The sequence below is a fragment of the Maniola hyperantus genome, chromosome 25 (assembly GCF_902806685.2).
Source record: "Maniola hyperantus chromosome 25, iAphHyp1.2, whole genome shotgun sequence".
Classification (NCBI taxonomy): Eukaryota; Metazoa; Arthropoda; class Insecta; order Lepidoptera; family Nymphalidae; genus Maniola; species Maniola hyperantus.
The window spans coordinates 1,487,116-1,507,344 of record NC_048560.1 but is presented as its reverse complement, the minus strand read 5'-3'; the positions used below and the strand labels follow the sequence as shown (position 1 = coordinate 1,507,344).

Below are 20,229 nucleotides of genomic sequence, written 5' to 3'. Positions count from 1 at the left end.
GTTCGTTCATCGTAACTTGACGCGTGAGACTATGTTGGCACCATTGCAAATCACACAATAATAAGCTCTTATTTCTAAGGAATAAAGCAAACAAAGCAATGGTGCCAATATATTCTCACGCGTCAAGGTATGATGAACGGATAATATACTGTAGTACGCAACTGTTTACGAACAGTTGACGTCATCAACCACTCGGCCAATCACAGCCGTTTATGTTCACGTGACTAAAGTAGACAAAAAAACATTTTCTCTGTAGATTTTCTTTAATAATATCTCGCATTTTTCTTAACTGACTAAATAGTTGGTTTCCAAAATTCCTATTCAATAGGGATGCCATCAATAGAGCCAATATTTTACATGCTGTCAAATATCCTAATCGCAATGCTATAAAATATAAATGTTTATAAAGGACTTGTTATTGTATTTGCAACTTGTTCTTTTTTTTTTTGTTTAATTTATAGACTAGCGCTTGTCTGCAATCAGACAGACTCTTTACGACCTTCCTGGCGCAGTGGTAAGCGCTGTCGTCTTATTAGTGGGAGGTCCCGGGTTCGATTCCCGGCAGGGGTTTCTTATTTTATAATTTCTAAATTTCTGGCGGTCTGGTGGGAGGCTTCGGCCGTGGATAGTTACCACCCTACCGGCAAAGACATGCCGCCGAGCGATTTAGCGTTCCGGTACGATTTCGTGTTGAATCCAAAGGAGTGTGTTTAATAAAAACTGCCATACCCCTTCCAGGTTAGCCCGCTTCCAACTTTGACTACATCACCACTTACCACCAGGTGAGATTGCAGTCTAACTTGTATCTGAACAATAAAAAAAAAGACTTGCTGGCAAATGATAATGCAGCCAAGATGGAGCGCGCTTGCGTAAAAGAGTCACCCTTGACTTGAAGGTACCCATATTAAAATTGGAGGCGAAACTGATGCAGGAAGGGTTTTCCATATCCTAGTATGTAGTTCGAATAAGAAACGAGAAGGCAAATAGCTTCATACATGTCTGAATTTATTTCGACTACATATAGGTATAGATAGTTCAATCCATGATGACGCGCCCCACTCTTTGTCCCAATCGGGTACAATGCAAATGTACTGTGTGCTGTTAGAGTGTGAGTTCTATCGTAAGTCGTAACGCAACGATCAGCGATGTGGGCACACGCACAAAAAGATAAGATCACTCCCCGCATCCGTGGTTTCCCCGCACGAAAAATAGTGGGGCGCGTCTTCGTGGATTTGAAGACCTTTTTTTTTTCTTAACGCTGGGAAATGCGTTTACGCGTCCCCCCCTCCTGGAAGCCAGCCAGCTAATAAGCCAGCCAACAAACTGGAGGGAAGGTATGAAGGTGGATTTGAAGACCTTGGCGTTCTAGTTTCAATTAGTTGTACCAGATGCAACGGTTCTTAGTTTTTGTGCAACTTGTATTCAAATAATATATTTATGTTGTTAAATGAATTTTTAAAGATATAATATAATTTTAGTATTATTTAATATTTAGTTAGGTAGGTAATTGGTTGGTTGGTAATTTTATATTAAAGAATTGAAAATAAAATAATTTTTATTTTTGGTACCTATTTATTTAGGAGTAGGTAGGTATTTGTAGACGATAAAAAACCCCTTAGACTTGCCTTATATTAAGAACAGCTATATTATACGCGAGCAAACGGGCAGGCGGGTCATCTGATGTTAAGTGATTACCGCCGCCAAATTTTGTCAGTTGCATGAAAGTTTCTCCAAAACCACTCCATCGCCCGCACGGGGGCTGTGCCTTTGTGCCGGGCGTCCCCACCCCGATTGCTATTGCAATTCGCACCCTGTCGCACACTATAGGTACAGTAGGTACGCGGCAGAAAGTAATGTACATCGACCTTTAGAAGGAGGTAGCAGATTTGTAGAGCGTTGTCTCTGTCGTTGAGAGTAGTTGAGACCGACAAAACGTCATATAGGAATGAGTGACAGAGACAACGCTCTACAAAGTCGAATGTCCTTCTAAAGGTCGTAGATTCCCAACTTTTGAAGATTTGTACAATAGGTAAGTAGGAGTACTTTTTATGAAAGTTCATATTTTATTTCATTTTAATACAAGTTGGCCCTTGACTGCGATCACATCTGATGATAAGTGATGATGCAGTTTAAGATGGAAGGGTCGTCTAACTTGGATGGTGTTTTGTAGTTTCATTTCAACTCACTTTCATTAAACTCATACCCCTGATTGGTTTAGCTAAGCGACATCGTAGATGTTCCGCCAAAAATCAATTTGCCTGTTTTATGGTTTTATCACTATCTAAGTTTACCAAGCGCAGCTATAATGCACGGGTACAATATGACAACGCCTTCCGCATCCTAATGAAGCACCCGCGTTTCTTCAGTGCTAAAGCTATGTTTGCTGCTCCAAGGGTCCCTGACTTCTTCGCCATACTCCGAGCGAGGACGGCTTCCTACTGGGAAAGACTGACATACAGTACCAACGCTACCTATCTTATGTGCTATTGTAGAGGATCTTAGTAATCCTTTTACAAAACATTGGTCCAACCTGCATCGGTGCGATAATAACACCTTTACTTACGTTTTTTAAATTGTTAGCTCCATTTTTTTACATTTATATTGTTATTCAATTCAATTCTAATATCTACTGTAATCTGTTTCATATTGTGTGTATATTGTTATGGGTTGTATTTTCATTGTCTGAAATAAAATTATTTTATTTATTTATTATTATTTATTTATCAGAACAAGGACTATTTGAAGTAGCCCTATTGTGACACTTACTGTTAGAGCGAGATAGCTAAATGCATTTAAGCTCTTATTAGAATGTGACAAAATGATTATGTTTTGTCCTTATCACCGTGGTCACTTTTTTTTGTTTGCCAAAATGTATTTGTACGTGAGTAGGTAATTGGCAAACAACGTGAGGTGTAGAAGGAATGACATTTCACAAGTAAGCAAATCTGCTTGAGCGAGAGGGGCTGAGGGGGCCACGCTAGTTGCAAATCTGGACATATCTGTGAAAAGGCCACTATCAATCTGAGGCTCTCTCAAAGTCAAAACGACATATTTTTTGACTATAACAATTGACCATAGACAATCTTACCGTGTCAAAAATCAAATGACGTAAGGTTTAAAAATAAAAAATAAATCTGTCACCGTGGGCGCGCCCGCTTTCGCTCTATTCTCTAATAAAAAGCAAAAAAGTGAAAAAACATAAAACAATTAGCAAGACAAATACTTATCACATATTTAACAATTTTAGGATAGGATAGGATTAGCATAGGATTTTATACCAATTTCAGTGACCGCGTATTTTCTTTAATAAGTGGAAAGGTGAGTTAAACATTTATTTCTAAAATTACCTTAACTTCCTATAAACTACTATCCTTATCACTACCCTTATTATAAATTCGATAGTGTTTAGTTGTTAGTTTATTGTTTTGTCCTTCAATCACGTCGCAAGGCAGCAATGGATTGACTTTGTTTTTTGCATGAGTATAGATTTTTAAAAACCTAAATCCACGCGGACGAAGTCGTGGGCATCAGCTAGTTTTAGGATAAATTCCACGTAGATGACCTATACTTGGAGTTTCTCTACGTAATTGAATCAGAAACGAAGAGATCCGAGAGACGTAGGAGAACTAGAGTAACCAACGTAGATCAACGGGTTGCGAAGCTTAAGTGGCAATGTGCAGGGTACATAGTTCGTAAAACTGATAGACGTTGGTGTCTCAAGGTGCTGGAATGGCGACCTCGCACCGGAAGGCACAGCGTTGATAGACCCCCCCCCATTAGGTGGACGGAAGACATCAGACCAGTCGCAGGGAGTCGCTGGATTCAGGCAGCGCAAGACCTTGGCAGTAGTCCCTACAAAAGTGGACGTCGATTGGTTGATGATGATAATGATGATGATAAAACTGATAGTTGATACCTACTTTTATTTTCAGATGGAGGTGCACTTGCCTCTCACACTACCTGGATCAAACTTACAAGAGAAACATCGTCATTTGAACACCTTGGTCAATGAGGCATATAAGACAAATGTGTTGTTCCAGGACATACTTCTCCAACCAGAATCTTCTCCTATCGATAGAATTTTTAAAATAGATCTGGCATCCAAGTATAGAAATGTTGAATACATAATAGAAAATCTCAAAAATGATGATATGTTGTACGTAAGTAAGGCACTAAAATGCTACTGGATATTAGAATCTCAATATTGTGACATAATAAACCCTGTATATCTAGAAAACACTTTATATCCAGCAATGATCCAACCAGCTGTAAATAAAATGAAGCATGTTATACAGCTACATCTTAAAGATAAAAAAAGATGTGAAGACTTCTACAATTACTACAAAGCTAGCTGGGATGAGGCGTTCAATTTTTTCTGGCACTGTTCCATTGAATTTATTACTAGCGAATTTCCAAATGTAATTGATAAATTATCACACAAACAGTTTAAAATAGTTTGCGAAGTCTATCCTGCAATATGCAAACTTTATTTCGAGATTTTACCAATTAACAAAACAGCACTTGAAAAATATGTAAACAATGCACAAAAGTACTTCAATTGTATTAAAAGTGTATTAAAATATGATGGCAATGTATTTTTGGACATTGTTGAAAAATACTATGATACAAGCTCATTTGAAACTTTCGGTCCATCTATAACTGAGTATATAATGAAAAATTATAGGAATAGATTCGAGGCTAAGAGTGAATTATATGCAAATTCTATTCTACACATGCAAACTTTAGCAGCTAACATGACCAGTGACCAAGCTAAAGAATTTATACTGAAACTTGCAAGAGCAGAATATTTGAACTACTGGTTTACGTACAAAACAGTTGAACCGTTAATAAAGCGGTTAAAAATAGAAGAAAGATCAGCTTTTAAAAAGAAAATCTTTGTTGATAAAGGAATCGATTGTAAAGTCAAGGACTGGCCTTATCCAACACCTAAAGCTTTAGTATTAGAAGCTGAGGAGGTGGCATATGCGAATGCATTTACAGATATACAACATGAGCCATATGAATATGAGTATCACCCATATCAAGCCTGTGGAAGGTCTATAATGAAAAAGTGTGCTAGGTATCAGAGTTACTTTGCAAATGATTGTTGTGAAGTGTTACCTGGGGGAAAATCCCCTCTGGACCAGTTGTTCAACCGGTATCGTTTTACCGGTTTTGAGCAAACTTTTTATGAGCTCAGCAAAAATTTGCTAGCCGAAAGTACAGTCCAAGGTCGTCTGAATATGATGCTAGTCCTTATTAGCAAAAGCGGGGGTGTTCCAAACCAAGTAGAAAAATTTATGAAGCTCATGGTGGAAAGACATAGAAATGAACCGACAACTCTTCGAGCGGCTGTTGTTAGGTCTCTTGTAAAACGCGGGGCTGCCTGGCGATTGCCTGAAAACGTCTGGTCATTAATTCTACAATTTGGGGTAGATGTAGGTTTGGATGGAGCTGACACCGACCCGGTTTGCCGTGAAGGTCTTCACACAGTCATCTTACGCCACATTTTAGCTGACACGCCAGTATCACCTACTTTACTTTCTGGCTTCCTTCGCCAATTTTCTACGTTGTCTGAATACAAACTTAATATTCAAGAGAAAAAATTAGTAGCCAAACGTTTACCCCAGCTTATATTGTCTTCAAATGCAAATGCATTTTTGGACACGCTAGTCGAATATAAAGTCAATATAAAAGATGTGCCGAATGCTGAAGATGCTCTTCTTAAAGCAGCAAAAGCTAATCCAGCATTAGTGGCTAGGCTATACAGAGCTAAAATATTACGTCGTGAACTCTTCCACGAAACTTTTGCTCTAAAACAGAATAATGCTGCGTATATTAACGCATTGCGACACGACTTAACACCATTAGAAAATGGGAAGAGTTTTGCTGAATTGGTCAAAAAAGAACGTCCAAATCACAACCGGTTTCTCAAAAAACTCTACATATATTTCGGTGAATCAGGTGGTTTAGCAGAGAAACATAGGATTGCTTTAGAAGATGCATTTTTGTCAACCCCAAAATATTGGTTTGCGCGTTCTTTATCCTCTCTTTTAAGTAATGAAGAGTTGTTGCAACATATTTTCAAATTTGAAGCAGAAAGACCTCAATCAAAGTCGCAACTTCTGATGTGTACAGGACTTAGAGCCAATGCTCATATGAGTAAACCAGCTGTAGATGTTGATACTTTAGAGTGGAAGTGGATTGGAGCAAAGGCGGTTGCCAATAAAGCTTTAATTTGTAGAAAAAATGATCGGGAACGATATATAAAGAAGCTTTTAGAATGGCGTCGCACAGCGAGAATGGCAGTCCGTCTTTCTGATAAGACGCCTTCGTCGGTTGACACTTTTATTGCTTTCTGTACTTTGAGACCTTTAGCAGCTGTAAAAGTAGGCTTCACATTATATTTAGCGAAAGACAACATCGAACCTCGTATTTGGGATGCTATAAAATCTATACTTCAAAACAAAGACATATCTCAAAAGAAGAGGTTGTTGAATAAATTATCTGATCCCATTTTGATTTCGAAGAATGTTGAAGCCGATTACTGGGTACAAGTTTTTAACATATTCGCCAAAATCGACTATAAGCAAGCTATGCCTATGCTTTGTCGTTTGGAAAACCTTCTATATAATGTAGATCAAAATTTCGTTACAGCTGTGGTCAAAAAATTCATTGAAGCCGGAGAATTTAATTCATCCAATACAAAATTCTTGTATTCTAGAGTCATTGCCAAACACCTCCTTTTGTGTAAAACTGAAGACGAACAAAAAGAAGTAATTGAAAAAGTTTGCGAACCCTTTTTCGATGCCATAGAAGTTTTATCAAAAACACCTGAAACAAAAAAACATTTGATTAGACTGCTAAAGGATTTCATATTCGCTTTGAAATACAGCAAAGTGTTTCTTTCTGATCAGTACGTGAATTGTATGCCAGTATTTGAAGTGATACTAAAACGCATGCACAAACTTTTACCTATAGAAGAACATTTTGTTAAATATGTAGAGATACATCTAACTATGCTCTACTATAAGACAATCAATCAAGCTAAGAAACAGAAACCTGGCATTTTCGATGATGTCAAAAAACGCAAAGAAGCTATAGAAGTAGTTGGTAGAATTTTCGGAAATTACATAGGTCACGAAATTAAGCAGCTTATAAACAAATACTTCAAGTCTGTTGTTGATTTGTATAAAGTTCCGTTGAAAGAATATCTACGTGAATATTTCCATTTCGATGAAAGCAGACATGTTTTAGTTACCTTTGTGATCAAAGGTCTTCTGGAAGTTGGTACGTCGGAAGCGTATATTTTGGCGGAATTTATCTTCGAAAAGGAACAAGAATACCATATTTCTGAACCACATCGCGAAGAGATTTTGAAAGTTTTGAAGGATTGCAAAGATGAAGAAATCAAAGTATTTCTATATGCCGATGTTATCGCAGTGCCTTGCAATTAATTAATTCAGGCTTGCCTTTATTTGAACAAATGGAAATCTCATTTTAAAGTTGCATTTAACTGTTATTAGCTTCTCCACGCACGTATATGCTCGCTGCTCCACGTTTTTAATTAAGTTGCGTGTAAAGTGTATGATGAAATTAACTGCCTTTTACATTTGCGTGATGCTGTATACCTTACCTGTGCTTGTTTGGCATGCGGCATGCTTAAGACATATAATTTATTTTTGGGAATTGGAACATTTCCTTTTACGTGGATACAGCTTCACGCTAAGATGACATGTCTCCTCTGAGGTGTTGCGGAGCAGGGCCATTTTCAATACACCAATAAAATTCTGATTGGTCGAATCATAAACACGTCACGGCTAACTCCGCTCAGTGGAAGTGCACCTTAAAACAGTCTTGTATTCGGGTATTATTTAATTTTGTAATCGATGTATTTTTATAACCTTTTTTTTTACAAAATAACCACTTAAGGATAGTTTTATATTGTTATATCTAGTATTATAACTTCTAACTGACTAATGTAAATTACTGAAGACATTGTTATGGATCTACCTCAGGGCTCATTTTCATTGGTCGAACGAAAGGAACGCAGGTGCGGATGATTTCCTAAAAGTGACCTTTTGAAATTGTAAAAAAAAATGTGATAATCCATACTTCCATACATATGTAATGTTATAAATGCGAAAGTGTGTCTGTCTGTATGCGATCTTTACACGGCCCATCCGTGTATAACCGATTTTTGTTCAGAGATAGCTTGCATTCCGGGGAAGGTCATATGCTACTTTTGGTCCTGAAAAATCAAATAGTTCCCACGGGTTTTGAAAAACCTTAATCCACGCGGAGTCGCAGGCATCTTCTAGTATATTATAAGTGTTACTTAGCAATATGTTCATCATACAAACATCAATAGAACTTGTCACAATAAGCAAAATGCTTTCGCACATTGGCCGAATGCCGAATGTGCGGCCTTTCAATCATGTCAGTTTGCCTTCTGGATATTGGGTTTTCATTGGCTGTTATAATGGTTATGACTTTATGTAAGTTATTCCATCTGCGGAGTATTGACCATGTTGAGCCTAAAAAGTAGTGATTTTATGCTTTGTGATGTATGTAGGCCTCGTTATAAGATTAATGTTTTAATGTTTTTTAAGATTCTAAATCTGCTATTATTTTACAGAAATAAAGATATATTCGTACTAAGCTAAAATCTTTGTTTTTTTAACCTTATATTAGTTATTGTAAGTTCAGAATTCAGATCCAGCTTGAAGAAGCAAAGACATGATAGTTTGTTCTGAAGTTATTTTCTAAAATCTGGCACCGTATTGGGACTTTGGGATATCCAAAGCTGTGAGTCTCCTAATCGGAGGTCCGGGGTTCGATCCCGGGCACGCACCTCTAACTTTTCGGAGTTATGTGCGTTTATGTCATGCCATGGGATCGAACTGCAGCCGACCTCCAGAATTAAGAGGCGGAGGCATTTTAGGCTATGGCAGCTCTAGGAACCTACTTACTAAGTTATTATTGCTTATAAAATGGGGTTGTTCCCGTTGAGTTACACTCCCGTGAGTAACACTGACGGTGTGTGACTGTGACAGTTTATTTTCCCGTTGAGTCACACCCACATTACGTGTGTAACAAGTGTGACTGAATGTGCAAAATATTCTTAAGCCACACTGTAACATACCTAACGCCACTTTATTTTTAACCAACTTCCAAAAAGGAGATGGTTCTCAATTCGGCGTGTAATTTTTTTAAATGTATACCAATATGTATACATGTGCATCGATTTTACCGATTGTACACATGAAAATGAAATGCATTATTTATTCGTGGAAAACTTACACGTAGGTAGTGTATGGTAGCATAACTTTAGTGCCAACGTTAAAATAACTCTGAATTCGAACGGACGCTTTTAGATCTCACTGAGATCATCTCAGTGTTTATACCTAAGTATAATGCTAGACATCTAGGTCTTAGAATTTCTTACATGATGTAAGATCTAAAAATATAAAATTCGCAATAATAAAAACAAACAGAAGTGGTAAAGCAAGTATATTACTTAAGTATATACCTACTTAGATATCCTTATACAGCTAGGTATCTAGAATTTTATACCAATTTCAGTGAGCGTGCTGTGTGTATCCTTACTAAGTGAAAAGGTGAGTTTGAAATTATATAATTCAAAACTATAGGTAGGTAGGTAAAAAAGCAGGTACAGTACGCAGCAGAAAATAATGTAGGTACCTACCTATATTGACTTTTACACAAAGAGATAGCGGTTTTGTAGAGCATTGTCTCTGTCGTTGAGATCGACAAAACGTTACACCTACCTAAGGTATTAGTGACAGTGACAACGCTCTACAAAGCCGAAATCTCACTCTTAAGGTCGATGTAAGTACCTACATTTTTTTTAAATTCATTATAGGTAAACGCTTGACCGCAATCACACCTGATGGAAAGTGATGATGCGGCCTAAGATGGGACGCGTTTACCTAGAAGGTACTGTAAGTACCTATAGCACGCGACAGGTTGAAATAGCAATCGGGGAGGGAACGCCGTGCACTCCCGCACAGCCGCCGCGCTAACCCGCGAGCGAACGCGGGTGACGTGCGGGTGTGCGGAGCGTTCCCCCGCCCTATACCCCGATTGCTATATCAGTAACTAGGTACTTAAGTATTTTTATTGCATTTGAAAGAAAATATGTAAGTTATTTAGCTATTTGGAGCGCATTACGGCTTAGTAGCTACCCATCTTAACGGGTAGGTACAGTCTTAAAAAATACTGGCCAAGTGCGAGTCAGGCTCGCGCACTGAGGGTTGATAATTCAAAAACTATGATGCATATAAATAAATAAAAATCTGTTTTAGAATGCACAGCCCTTTCATATGATACAGGCTACAGCACTTAATTAGTTACCTTACTTCGAAAATTGAAAATACTAAATATTAATTCATGACCACTTATATTCACGGTTTTCAGATTTTCCCCCTAAAGCCTGCTGTAAGACCTGCCTACCTGCCAAATTTCATGATTCTAAGTCAACGGGAAGTACCTACCCTGTAGGTTTCTTGACAGACCGACAGCAAAGTGACCCTATAAGGGTTCCGTTTTTCCTATTGAGGTATGGAATCCTAAAAACGTTACTTGGTGCTTATGAATCATAATTTAGCAGACCGACAGGCACGCCTTCATTATTTAATACCTTACCATAATATTACTTTCATATTATTTAATAATTTCATATTATTTATTGTAATAGGTACCTTAACTTGTGTATAATATTATTAGTAAGTATACCTACCTACTTTTATTTTCAGATGGAGGCGCACTTGCCTCTCTCACTACCCGGATCAAACTTACAAGAGAAACATCGTCATTTGAACACCTTGGTCCATAAGGCATATGAGAAAAACGTCTCGTTCCAGGACATTCTTCTCCAACCAGAATCTTCACCTATCGATAGAATTTTTAAAATAGATCTTGCTTCCAAGTATAGAAATGTTGAATACATAATAGAAAATCTCAAAAATGATGATATGTTGTACGTAAGTAGGGCACTAAAATGCTACTGGATATTAGAATCTCAATATTGTGACATAATAAACCCTGTATATCTAGAAAACACTTTATATCCAACAATGATCCAACCAGCTGTAAATAAAATGAAGCATGTTATACAGCTACATCTTAAAGATAAAGAAAGATGCGAAGACTTCTACAATTACTACAAAGCTAACTGGGATGAGGCGTTCAGTTTTTTCTGGCACTGTTCCATTGAATTTATTACTAGCGAATTTCCAAATGTAATTGATAAATTATCGCACAAACAGTTAAAAATAGTTTCCGAAGTCTATCCTGCAATATGCAAACTTTATTTCGAGATTTTACCGAACAACAAAACAGCACTAAAAAAATATGTGAAGGATGCACAAAACTATTTCAATTGTATTAAAAGTGTATTTAAATATGATGGTAATGTATTTTTGGATATTGTTGAAAAATATTATGATACAAGATCATTTGTTGCTTTTGGTCCATCGATAACTGACTATATAATGAAAAATTATAGAAATAGATTTGAGGCTAAGAGTGAATTATATGCAAATTCTATTCTTCACATGAAAACTTTGGCAGCTAACATGACGATTGACCAAGCTAAAGAATTTGTACTGAAACTTGCAAGCGCAGAATATTTGGACCACTGGTTTACGTACAAAAAAGTTGAACCGTTAATAAAACGGTTAAAAATAGAGGAAAGATCAGCTTTTAAAAAGAAAGTCTTTGTTGATAAAACAACCGATTGTAAAGTCAAAGACTGGCCTTATCCAACACCTAAAGCTTTAGTACTAGACGATGATGAGGTGGAGCATGCGCATGTATTTGCCGACATAGAACATGACTCGTATGAATATGGGTATCGCCCTCAAATGGACGAGCAAATGTTTCAAAGGTGTGTGTATCGTCATAATGCAAAAGTTTGTTATGAAAATTCTCCTCTAGACCAGTTGTATAACCAGTATCGTTTTATCAGTTTTGAGCAAACTTTTTTTGAGCTAAGCAAAAATTTGCTATCTGAAAGTAGAATCGAAGGTCGTCTGAATATGATGCTAGTCCTTGTTAGCAAAAGTGGGGGTGTTCCAAACCAAGTAGAAAAATTTATGAAGCTCATGGTGGAAAGACATAGAAATGAACCGACAACGCTTCGAGCGGCTGTTGTTAGGTCTCTTGTAAAACGCGGGGCTGCCTGGCGATTGCCTGAAAACGTCTGGTCATTGATTCTACAATTTGGGGTAGATGTAGGTTTGGATGGAGCTGACACGGACCCAGTTTGCCGCGAAGGTCTTCACACAGTCATATTACGCCACATTTTAGCTGATACGCCAGTATCACCTACTTTACTTTCTGGTTTTCTTCGCCAATTTTCTACGTTGTCTGAATACAAACTTAATATTGAAGAGAAAAATTTAGTGGCCAAACGTTTACCTCAGCTTATATTGTCATCAGATGCAAATGCACTTTTGGGTACAATTGTCGAATATAAGATCAATATAAAAGATGTGCCAAATGCTGAAGATGCTCTTCTAGAAGCAGCAAAAGCTAATCCAGCATTAGTGGCTAGGCTATACAGAGCTAAAATATTACGTCGTGAACTCTTCCACGAAACTTTTGCTCTAAAACAAAATAATGATGCATATATTAACGCATTGCGACATGATTTAACTCCATTAGAAAATGGGAACAGTTTTGCTGAACTGGTAAAAAAAGAACGTCCAAATCACAACCGGTTTCTCAAATCTCTCTATGTATATTTCGGAGAATCAGGTGGTTTAGCAGAGAAACACAGGATTGCTTTAGAAGATGCATTTTTGTCAACCCCAAAACAGTGGTTTGCGCGTTCTTTATCCGCTCTTTTAACTAACGAAGAGTTGTTAAAACGTATTTATGAATTTGAATCGGAAAGACCTCAATCGAAGTCGCAACTTCTAATGTGTACAGGACTTAGGGCTAATGCTCATTTGAGTAAACCAGCTGTAGATGTTGATGCCTTAGAGTGGAAGTGGATTGGAGCAAAGGCGGTTGCCAATAAAGCTTTAATTTGCAGAAAAAATGATCGGGAACGATATATAAGGAAGCTCTTAGAATGGCGTCGCACAGCAAGAATGGCAGTCCGTCTTTCTTATAAAACACCTTCGTTTGTTGACACTTTTATTGCTTTCTGTACATTGCGACCTTTAGCAGCTGTAAAAGTAGGCTTCACATTATATTTATCAAAAGACAACATCGAACTTCCTATCTGGGATGCTATGAAAACAGTAATTCAATACAAAGACATATCTCAAAAGAAGAGGTTGTTGGATGAATTTTATTACCCTATTAAATCGATTTCCAAAAACGTTAAAGCTGATTACTGGGTGCAGGTTTTTAATATTTTCTCAAAAATCGATCATAAGCAAGCTATGCCCATACTTTGTCGTTTGGAAAACCTTCTATCTGATGTAGATCAAAAATTCGTTAGACCTGTGGTCGAAAAATTCATCGAAACCATTGTATTTGAATTTCCATCATCCATTGAATTTGATTCATCTGATATGATAGATAAAAAATGTTTGTATGTTAGAGTCGTCGCCAAACATCTTCTTTTGTGTAAAACTGAAGACGAACAGAAAGAGGTAATCAAAAAAGTCTGCGAACCCTTTTTTGATGCCCTAGAAGATTTATCAAAAACACCTGAAACAAAAAAACATTTGATTACACTGCTAGATGATCTCATGTTTTCTTTGAAATATAGTAAAGTGTTTCTTTCTGATCAATACGTGAATTGTTTGCCAGTATTTGAAGTGGTACTCAAACGGATGCACAAACTTTTACCCGTAGACTCTTATTTTGCCAAATACGTAGAGATACATCTAACTATGCTCTTTTATAAGTCAATTAATCAAACTAAGAAACACAAACCTGGTATTTTTGATTATGCCAAAAAACGAAAAGAAGCTATAGAAATAGTTGGTAGAATTTTCGGGAATTACATAGGTCACGAAATGAAGGAGCTTGTAAACAAATACTTCAAATCTGTAGTGGACTTGTATAAAGTTCCTTTGGATGAATATTTTTCGCAATATTTCTATGGCACTCGAAGCAGAAATGTTTTAGTTGCCTTTGTGATTAAAGGTCTTCTGGAAGTTGGTACTTCTGAAGCGTATATTTTAGCGGAATATGTCTTCCAGAAGGAACAAAGACTTCTTTCTGAACCTCATCTTAAAGAAATTTCGAACGATTTGAAGGAGTGTAAAAACAAAGAAGTCAAAGTATTTTTATATGCCGATGTTAATGCAGTACAAGAAACTTAACAAATACCTAGTAGGTGGTATCTTACGTATCTTACCTTAATTTTAAGGGTTTTACGCACATACATACGCTCGACGTTTTAAAGTTTATTCAAACAGGTGTTGTAAACTCCGTGCAGTGCTTTTTCTCTGAAAGCTGCCTTTTCAAATTAAAAATAAATACATTTGTTTATTTCATGTATGTTTTGAAGTGAAAACTCCTACTTACAGGCACGTGGGGTGATTTTGGAATGGGTAAAAAGAAGAACAACTAGGTCTAGGTCGCGTCACCAACACGCTAATGTTTATAGTGCTCGTAGTGCTGATAGATGTAAAAACTAAACTAACGTTAATGGTTGTAATTTACAAATTCACTACAAATGAAATCTTAATTATTTATAGGTAAGTACCAGAATTAATCTACGAATCCAAAAAAACCACTGTTACCTACTTATTTCGTAGTTTCAAGTTTTCACTTCGGTCGGCAGTGACTGCCAATTGGTTTTTATTTTTTAGCGATAAGTTTATTTTTACGCAATATGTTTTAAACACTTTGTTTTTTATTATATTTCTTTTAGATTTTTAAAATTTAACTAACTAATATACATAAGTAGGTACTCGTGTTATTTCCAAATACAGTTCTTGCAATTCACGAAGGCGAGTGAACTTTACTTGTGGTTACGTCGTATAGGTACGCGCACATTACGTAGTGTGCGTGCCTGTCGGACCAAACAGTCGCAAGCAAGCGCTCGCAAATGCACACACAACCTTACGTATACCGATACGACTTAAGCACAAGCATGAGCCACTCGCCCTCGTGAAATGCCTGAACCATAGCACAATAGTTGAGCATTTTAACTCTCTCGTGAACTGAAAGCTCTTAGAAGAGTTAACTGTCAGTCATTTTAGAGCTGCATATTGACATTTTAAAACCATTTTTACACATTACGCTATACAGCGGTTGTACTAACTGTAGGTAGGTACTTTCTGTGGCACCAAATAAACACTTTTCTTTCTTTCTTTCAAAGTCAAATGATTTATTCAAAATAGGTAATAAATAACTCTTTTTGATGGTCCGTTGTGGATTTCTAAGATATAGTGGTGATAATTATTACGCAAACTTAAATCTAAAGCTACGAGGGTTTCTTTCTTTCTAGATTATGTCTATTTCAGTGGGTTGATAAATAAAAAAGTATAGCTTTTGTGCAACATTTTATTATAAATATAACTTAACCGAGATTAATTTATTAAATACATCGAGCGAGTAAAAGTAAAGGTTTTTACCTACAATACAATGTACAGAACAGCTCGCGTCACGAAAGTGGAAAATTGACAGGAAAATTAATACCTACAGCAGTTTTATTATCGGCCGAATATAATTTCAGCTATCTACCCATCAATATAAATATGTCGATAAGTTTAGTCTTTGTTGACAAATAACGTCGATAAGTAAGTCGCTTAACTTATCGACATATACAAGTCTTACTGCCGCACTCACAGCCGTACTCAGAGTTGCTAATCATTACTTAAGATAGAGTTAAAACGAGACAGATTTATGTGAGAGATATAGCTCTGTCTCGTTTTAACTAAACTTAAGTAACGATTAAGTGACTCGGAGTACGGCTGTAAGAGTCGCTTAGTCGTTACTTAAGGCATTTAAGGAATGCCTTAAGTAACGATTAAGCGACTTTGAGTGCGGCAGTTAATCTTGTTGATTTTATTAATTTCGGCCGTGAATCCATACCTTTAATTGGTTTCTACGTGTCATCATAAATGGAAAAGCGGTATAATTTTGCTAAGGAGTTGTACGGCATCGTACCGGTACGCTAAATCATTTTGCCGGTAAATAAGTGACTAGCCGAGGCCAAAACCTCCTACTAAGGATCAGTGCATAGTATACAGAGTGGAGTAAAGCCAAGTCTTTTCGGTAACAACTTAAATTCAGCTATATGTCAGTTATCGTAAGGTTGAAATTGAAAAACCAATACGGAAGAGACGAGAATAAGGGCCCGCGCATATTGGGGGACGAGACGGCAGAGGATTTTAAATTTATCAATTGAATTTGATGAATTTAAAATCCTCTGCCGTCCCGTCCTCCAATGTGCGCACACCTTAAGCACGCCATTATGGGCAAAGTAAATCTCGCCTCGACTAGACACCACTTTGTCGGTATATTTATAATATTAATTCAAATTGGCACTGTTGCGAATCGAACCTGGGACCTCCCACTAAGGGTATAATGCGTCTAATTCTGTTGTACACAATGGTACTGATTCTGAGCACAACTAAATTTTAAAGTATTCGCATCCTCTTCTTACTACTGTAATATGACAAGGACAGACACAGTTTGGCAGTTTTAAATTTAATTTGGAACTGTCAAACCTCGTGAATTTAGCTGCCAGTCGCGAGCCTATTGTTTAAATTCATGTTTTTAAATGTTACAATCGTGTTCCGTCCTTTTTCGGCAATATTAATAAGAAAAATATGCAGATACTCTAAAAGTATAGAGAAAGACAACAGAATCGACGGCAATCTCTTAACTAAAATAAAAAATTACAGGTTTAAATATATTGCTGAAAGGGATTTCATAATGCGCGCTGCGTAAAAAATAGCATTTGATTTATTACTCTTATCACTGTAGTTTCAGTAGTTTGAGTTTTGTCGGTATATTTAAAAAAAAAAACATAAATAGATATATTATACTATATGTGAATACATTTGTAGCATTGAGTCCCTAATAACTGACGTTAGCCTGACTAGTTTCGAACCCTTAAGGGGTCCTTTTTACGGCGGAGAGGGAGGGGGGGGGGGGGTGTCCGACACTAGTCGGGCCAACGTCGACTAAACACGTGAGTAAAGCCGGGTGTGAGATATGTATAATGGAAATCACTCACGATAGTTTAAACGCACACACTACTGGTTTGCCGCTATTTTGAAAAAAAAAAAAGAAAATGGCGGATAGGTAGGGCAGGCTCCATACTAAGATATTCAAACCCCTATTGCCCAACAAGATTTACAGAAGAGTTTCAAGTTCGGTGACGCGAGCTGCTGGTGACATTATTTGACTACTTCTCCTTGTTCAAAGCTTCTATGAATTCTTCTAACTTCTCTTGCACTTGTCTTACGCGCTCTGAAAAGAAAAATAACGCTTTTTAAAGTTCCGTACCCCAAAAGTAAAAAAAGGAACCCTTATAGGATCATTTTGTTGTCTGTCTGTTCGTCTGTCCGTCTGACGTGTCTATCAAGAAAATCTAAAGGTTACTTCCGGTTTGTTCATCTAGAATCATGTTTGGCAGGTACTACATACTAATATTATAAATGCGAAAGCATGTCTGTCTGTCTGTTAGCCTTTCACGACCCATCCGTTCAACCGATTTTGATAAAAATTTGTATTTCCGGGGACGGACGTAGACTACTTTTATCCCGGAAAATCAATGAGTTCTCATGGGATAATAACAGGCCCCATCCGTTTAACCGATTGATATGAAATATGCTACAGAGGTAGTTTGCAAACCGGGAATTGACATAGGCAACTTTCTATCCCGGAAAAGCAGAGTTCCCACGGGAATTTTCAAAAACTTAAATCCACGCGGACGAAGTCGCGGGCATCAGCTAGTAACCATATAAAAGTACGGTACGCAGCCGAAAGTAATGTACATCGATCTTTAGAAGGAGATAGCAGATTGCTGTTCCTGTCGTCGAGACCGACAAAACGTCATATAGGTATGAGTGACAGAGACAACGCTCTACAAAGCCGAAATGTCATTTTAAAGGCCGATGTACATTACTTTCGGCCGCGTACTGTATCTAAGTAGTTTAAGAGTTATGAGGGAACTGAAGTCGGTAGTTTATAACTCACTAAGTTCTTCCGCAAGTTCTACTCTTCTACCGGAAAGCAAATTTTTCTTTAGTTCTGGATCCGCTGACATCTGTAATGAAAAGAGACATTATAGTGCATCGTGTATGAAGGTCAAATGTTTATGACGTCACATCTATGTATTTCATACAAGCCTCCCTTACTAAGTGCTTTTTGTCGTTTGATAAAAAGTAGCTGATTTGACTGGTAGGTATCATACATATTATCGCAATATTGTAATCATAACTATAATATATTTTAGTATGAATTTTTACTTATTTTGATTTTGTATATTTTTGTTTTTGTGCTTTGGTTTTTTTTAAATTATTATTATTTTTATTATAACTAGTTTCAATTTTGAGTTCAATGCTAACTTCAAGTGTATAATTGAGAGCGAAGCGAGCTCATAAATCGACAATCTCTCTGGCGAAGTGTTGAGTGCTGTGGTCTTATTAGTGGGAGGTCGCGAGTTCGATTCACGGCAAGGGAAATTTATAATTTCTAAATTTTCTTTGGTCTGGTCTGATGGGAGGCTTCGGCCGTGGCTAGTAACTACCCTAAAGGCAAACAGTGCCGCCAAGCAATTTAGCGCCATCAATGTGGTTCAGTAAAGTAATTTTTTCAACACATTTTTTTTTGTTTTTTTTTGTGATATAACCATAAATTCACGCTTTTCGGATTTTTTCCTTTACTTGTGCTATAAGACCTACCTACCTAACAAATTTCAAGATTCTAGGTCAACGAGAAGTACCCTATAGGTTTTCTTGACAGACACGACAAACAGACAGACAACGAAGTGATCCTATAGTATATCCTATGTCCGGTGCGCGTCGTTGGTGCGCAGAGTGCGGGACAGCCCCAACACCATTCTGCAGATGATTGCAGCCCGACACGACTGTCCTTATCATTGCATTGCTGCGAAAGACATGTTGCAGTACCAATGCCGGAGAGAAGGTATTAGACATTTAATTTAACTTTATTAATTACTAGCTTATGCTCGCGACTTCGTCCGCGTGGACTACAAAATTTCAAACCCCTATTTAACCCCCTTAGGAGTTGAATTTTCAAAAATCCTTTCTTAGCGGATGCCTACGTCATAATAGCTATCTGCATGCCAAATTTCAGCACGATCCGTCCAGTAGTTTGAGCTGTGCGCTGATAGATCAGTCAGTCACCTTTTCATTTTATATATTCAGATTTCATGTATTAGTATTTTATTTTTATTAATTTTGACTTGTAATTATGGGTATGTTACCGTGAAATAAATCAATTTTTTTTTGATTATAAGGGTTCCTTGTTTCTTTTTGAGATACGGAACCTTAAAAGAAAAAAATGCTCAATAGAATGTATAGCGACCCATGTAGTCCCCCTTCCCCGCACCTCGTGCACGCGGCGTGTCGGGGAACTATTCTTAGAATAACATGTGTCACTTCCCCGCCTTCAGGACCCCTCTGACGAGCGTCCTGCAGTTTAGTTCGTCCCCGGTCCCCGCGCGTACGCATGCGCGAAGCAATTGTTTAGTCTAAGTTTACAAATAATACAGTGTTTTCTTGATTCATACACGGTTTTCATTTAATACCCTATAAATGTGTTACCTCGTCGAGAACCTCTCGCAGGTCCCTGTCCAGCCTGGCAGCCTCTCTATTAGCTATCTGTTGTCGCAACGCGTTGGCGGTGGTGCGCAGAGCCGCTTGGACGCGCCAAAACATCACCACCTCGCAGCAATCCTTCTGCATAACAGTCATAACGGCCAATTTGAGTTTTTTATTTATTAAATTGCTAGCTGATGCCCGCGACTTCGTCCGCGTGGAATAAGGTTTTTTAAAACCTAACCGAGGAACCGAGTTCCGAGTTCGAGTTTTAAAAATGATTTTCGGGGATAAAAAGTAGCCTATGTCACTCTCCAGGTCTTTAACTATATCCATGCAAAAATTACGTTGATCCGTTGCTCTGTTGCAACGTGATTGAAAGACAAACAAACACACTTTCGCATTTATAATATGGGTGCTGACTAGCCATGTTACTTATAAGTTATAATAATAATAATTCTTTATTTAATAAGGCAACAGAGACCCATATTTTGTTAGT

At 37.4% G+C, this 20,229-nt stretch overlaps 3 protein-coding genes and 2 long non-coding RNA genes across 5 annotated transcripts in view; 3 read left to right on the top strand and 2 right to left on the bottom strand.

Annotated features, from left to right (window-relative positions):
• LOC138404084 (uncharacterized) overlaps positions 1 to 20,229 on the top strand; it is a 304,112-nt gene that overhangs the window by 201,581 nt on the left and 82,302 nt on the right. The gene's annotated exons all lie outside the window — the stretch shown is intronic.
• LOC138404083 (uncharacterized) lies at positions 497 to 2,913 on the bottom strand. Its single transcript, XR_011238191.1, has 3 exons — positions 2,767 to 2,913; positions 2,564 to 2,682; positions 497 to 2,435 (listed from the first exon to the last, which is right to left on the bottom strand). It is a non-coding gene; the product is annotated as an uncharacterized lncRNA (long non-coding RNA).
• On the top strand, positions 3,141 to 8,655 carry LOC117993775 (uncharacterized). Its single transcript, XM_034981605.2, has 2 exons — positions 3,141 to 3,318; positions 3,933 to 8,655. The coding sequence occupies exon 2, from the start codon at positions 3,933 to 3,935 to the stop codon at positions 7,455 to 7,457; it is 3,525 nt and encodes a 1,174-aa protein (XP_034837496.1). The 5' UTR covers positions 3,141 to 3,318; the 3' UTR covers positions 7,458 to 8,655.
• Positions 9,454 to 15,116, top strand: LOC117993952 (uncharacterized). Its single transcript, XM_034981829.2, has 2 exons — positions 9,454 to 9,620; positions 10,779 to 15,116. Exon 2 carries the CDS (start codon positions 10,779 to 10,781, stop codon positions 14,307 to 14,309), a length of 3,531 nt encoding a protein of 1,176 aa, XP_034837720.1. The 5' UTR covers positions 9,454 to 9,620; the 3' UTR covers positions 14,310 to 15,116.
• The window catches only part of Opa1 (Opa1 mitochondrial dynamin like GTPase), a 135,006-nt gene continuing 130,261 nt past the window's right edge, over positions 15,485 to 20,229 (bottom strand). The window contains exons 23-25 of the mRNA XM_069507074.1: positions 19,737 to 19,871; positions 18,145 to 18,214; positions 15,485 to 17,415 (exon numbers count right to left, since the gene is read on the bottom strand). Coding sequence (XP_069363175.1) covers positions 17,351 to 17,415; positions 18,145 to 18,214; positions 19,737 to 19,871 — 270 coding nt within the window. The 3' untranslated portion in view covers positions 15,485 to 17,350. The remainder of the gene's footprint in view (positions 17,416 to 18,144; positions 18,215 to 19,736; positions 19,872 to 20,229) is intronic.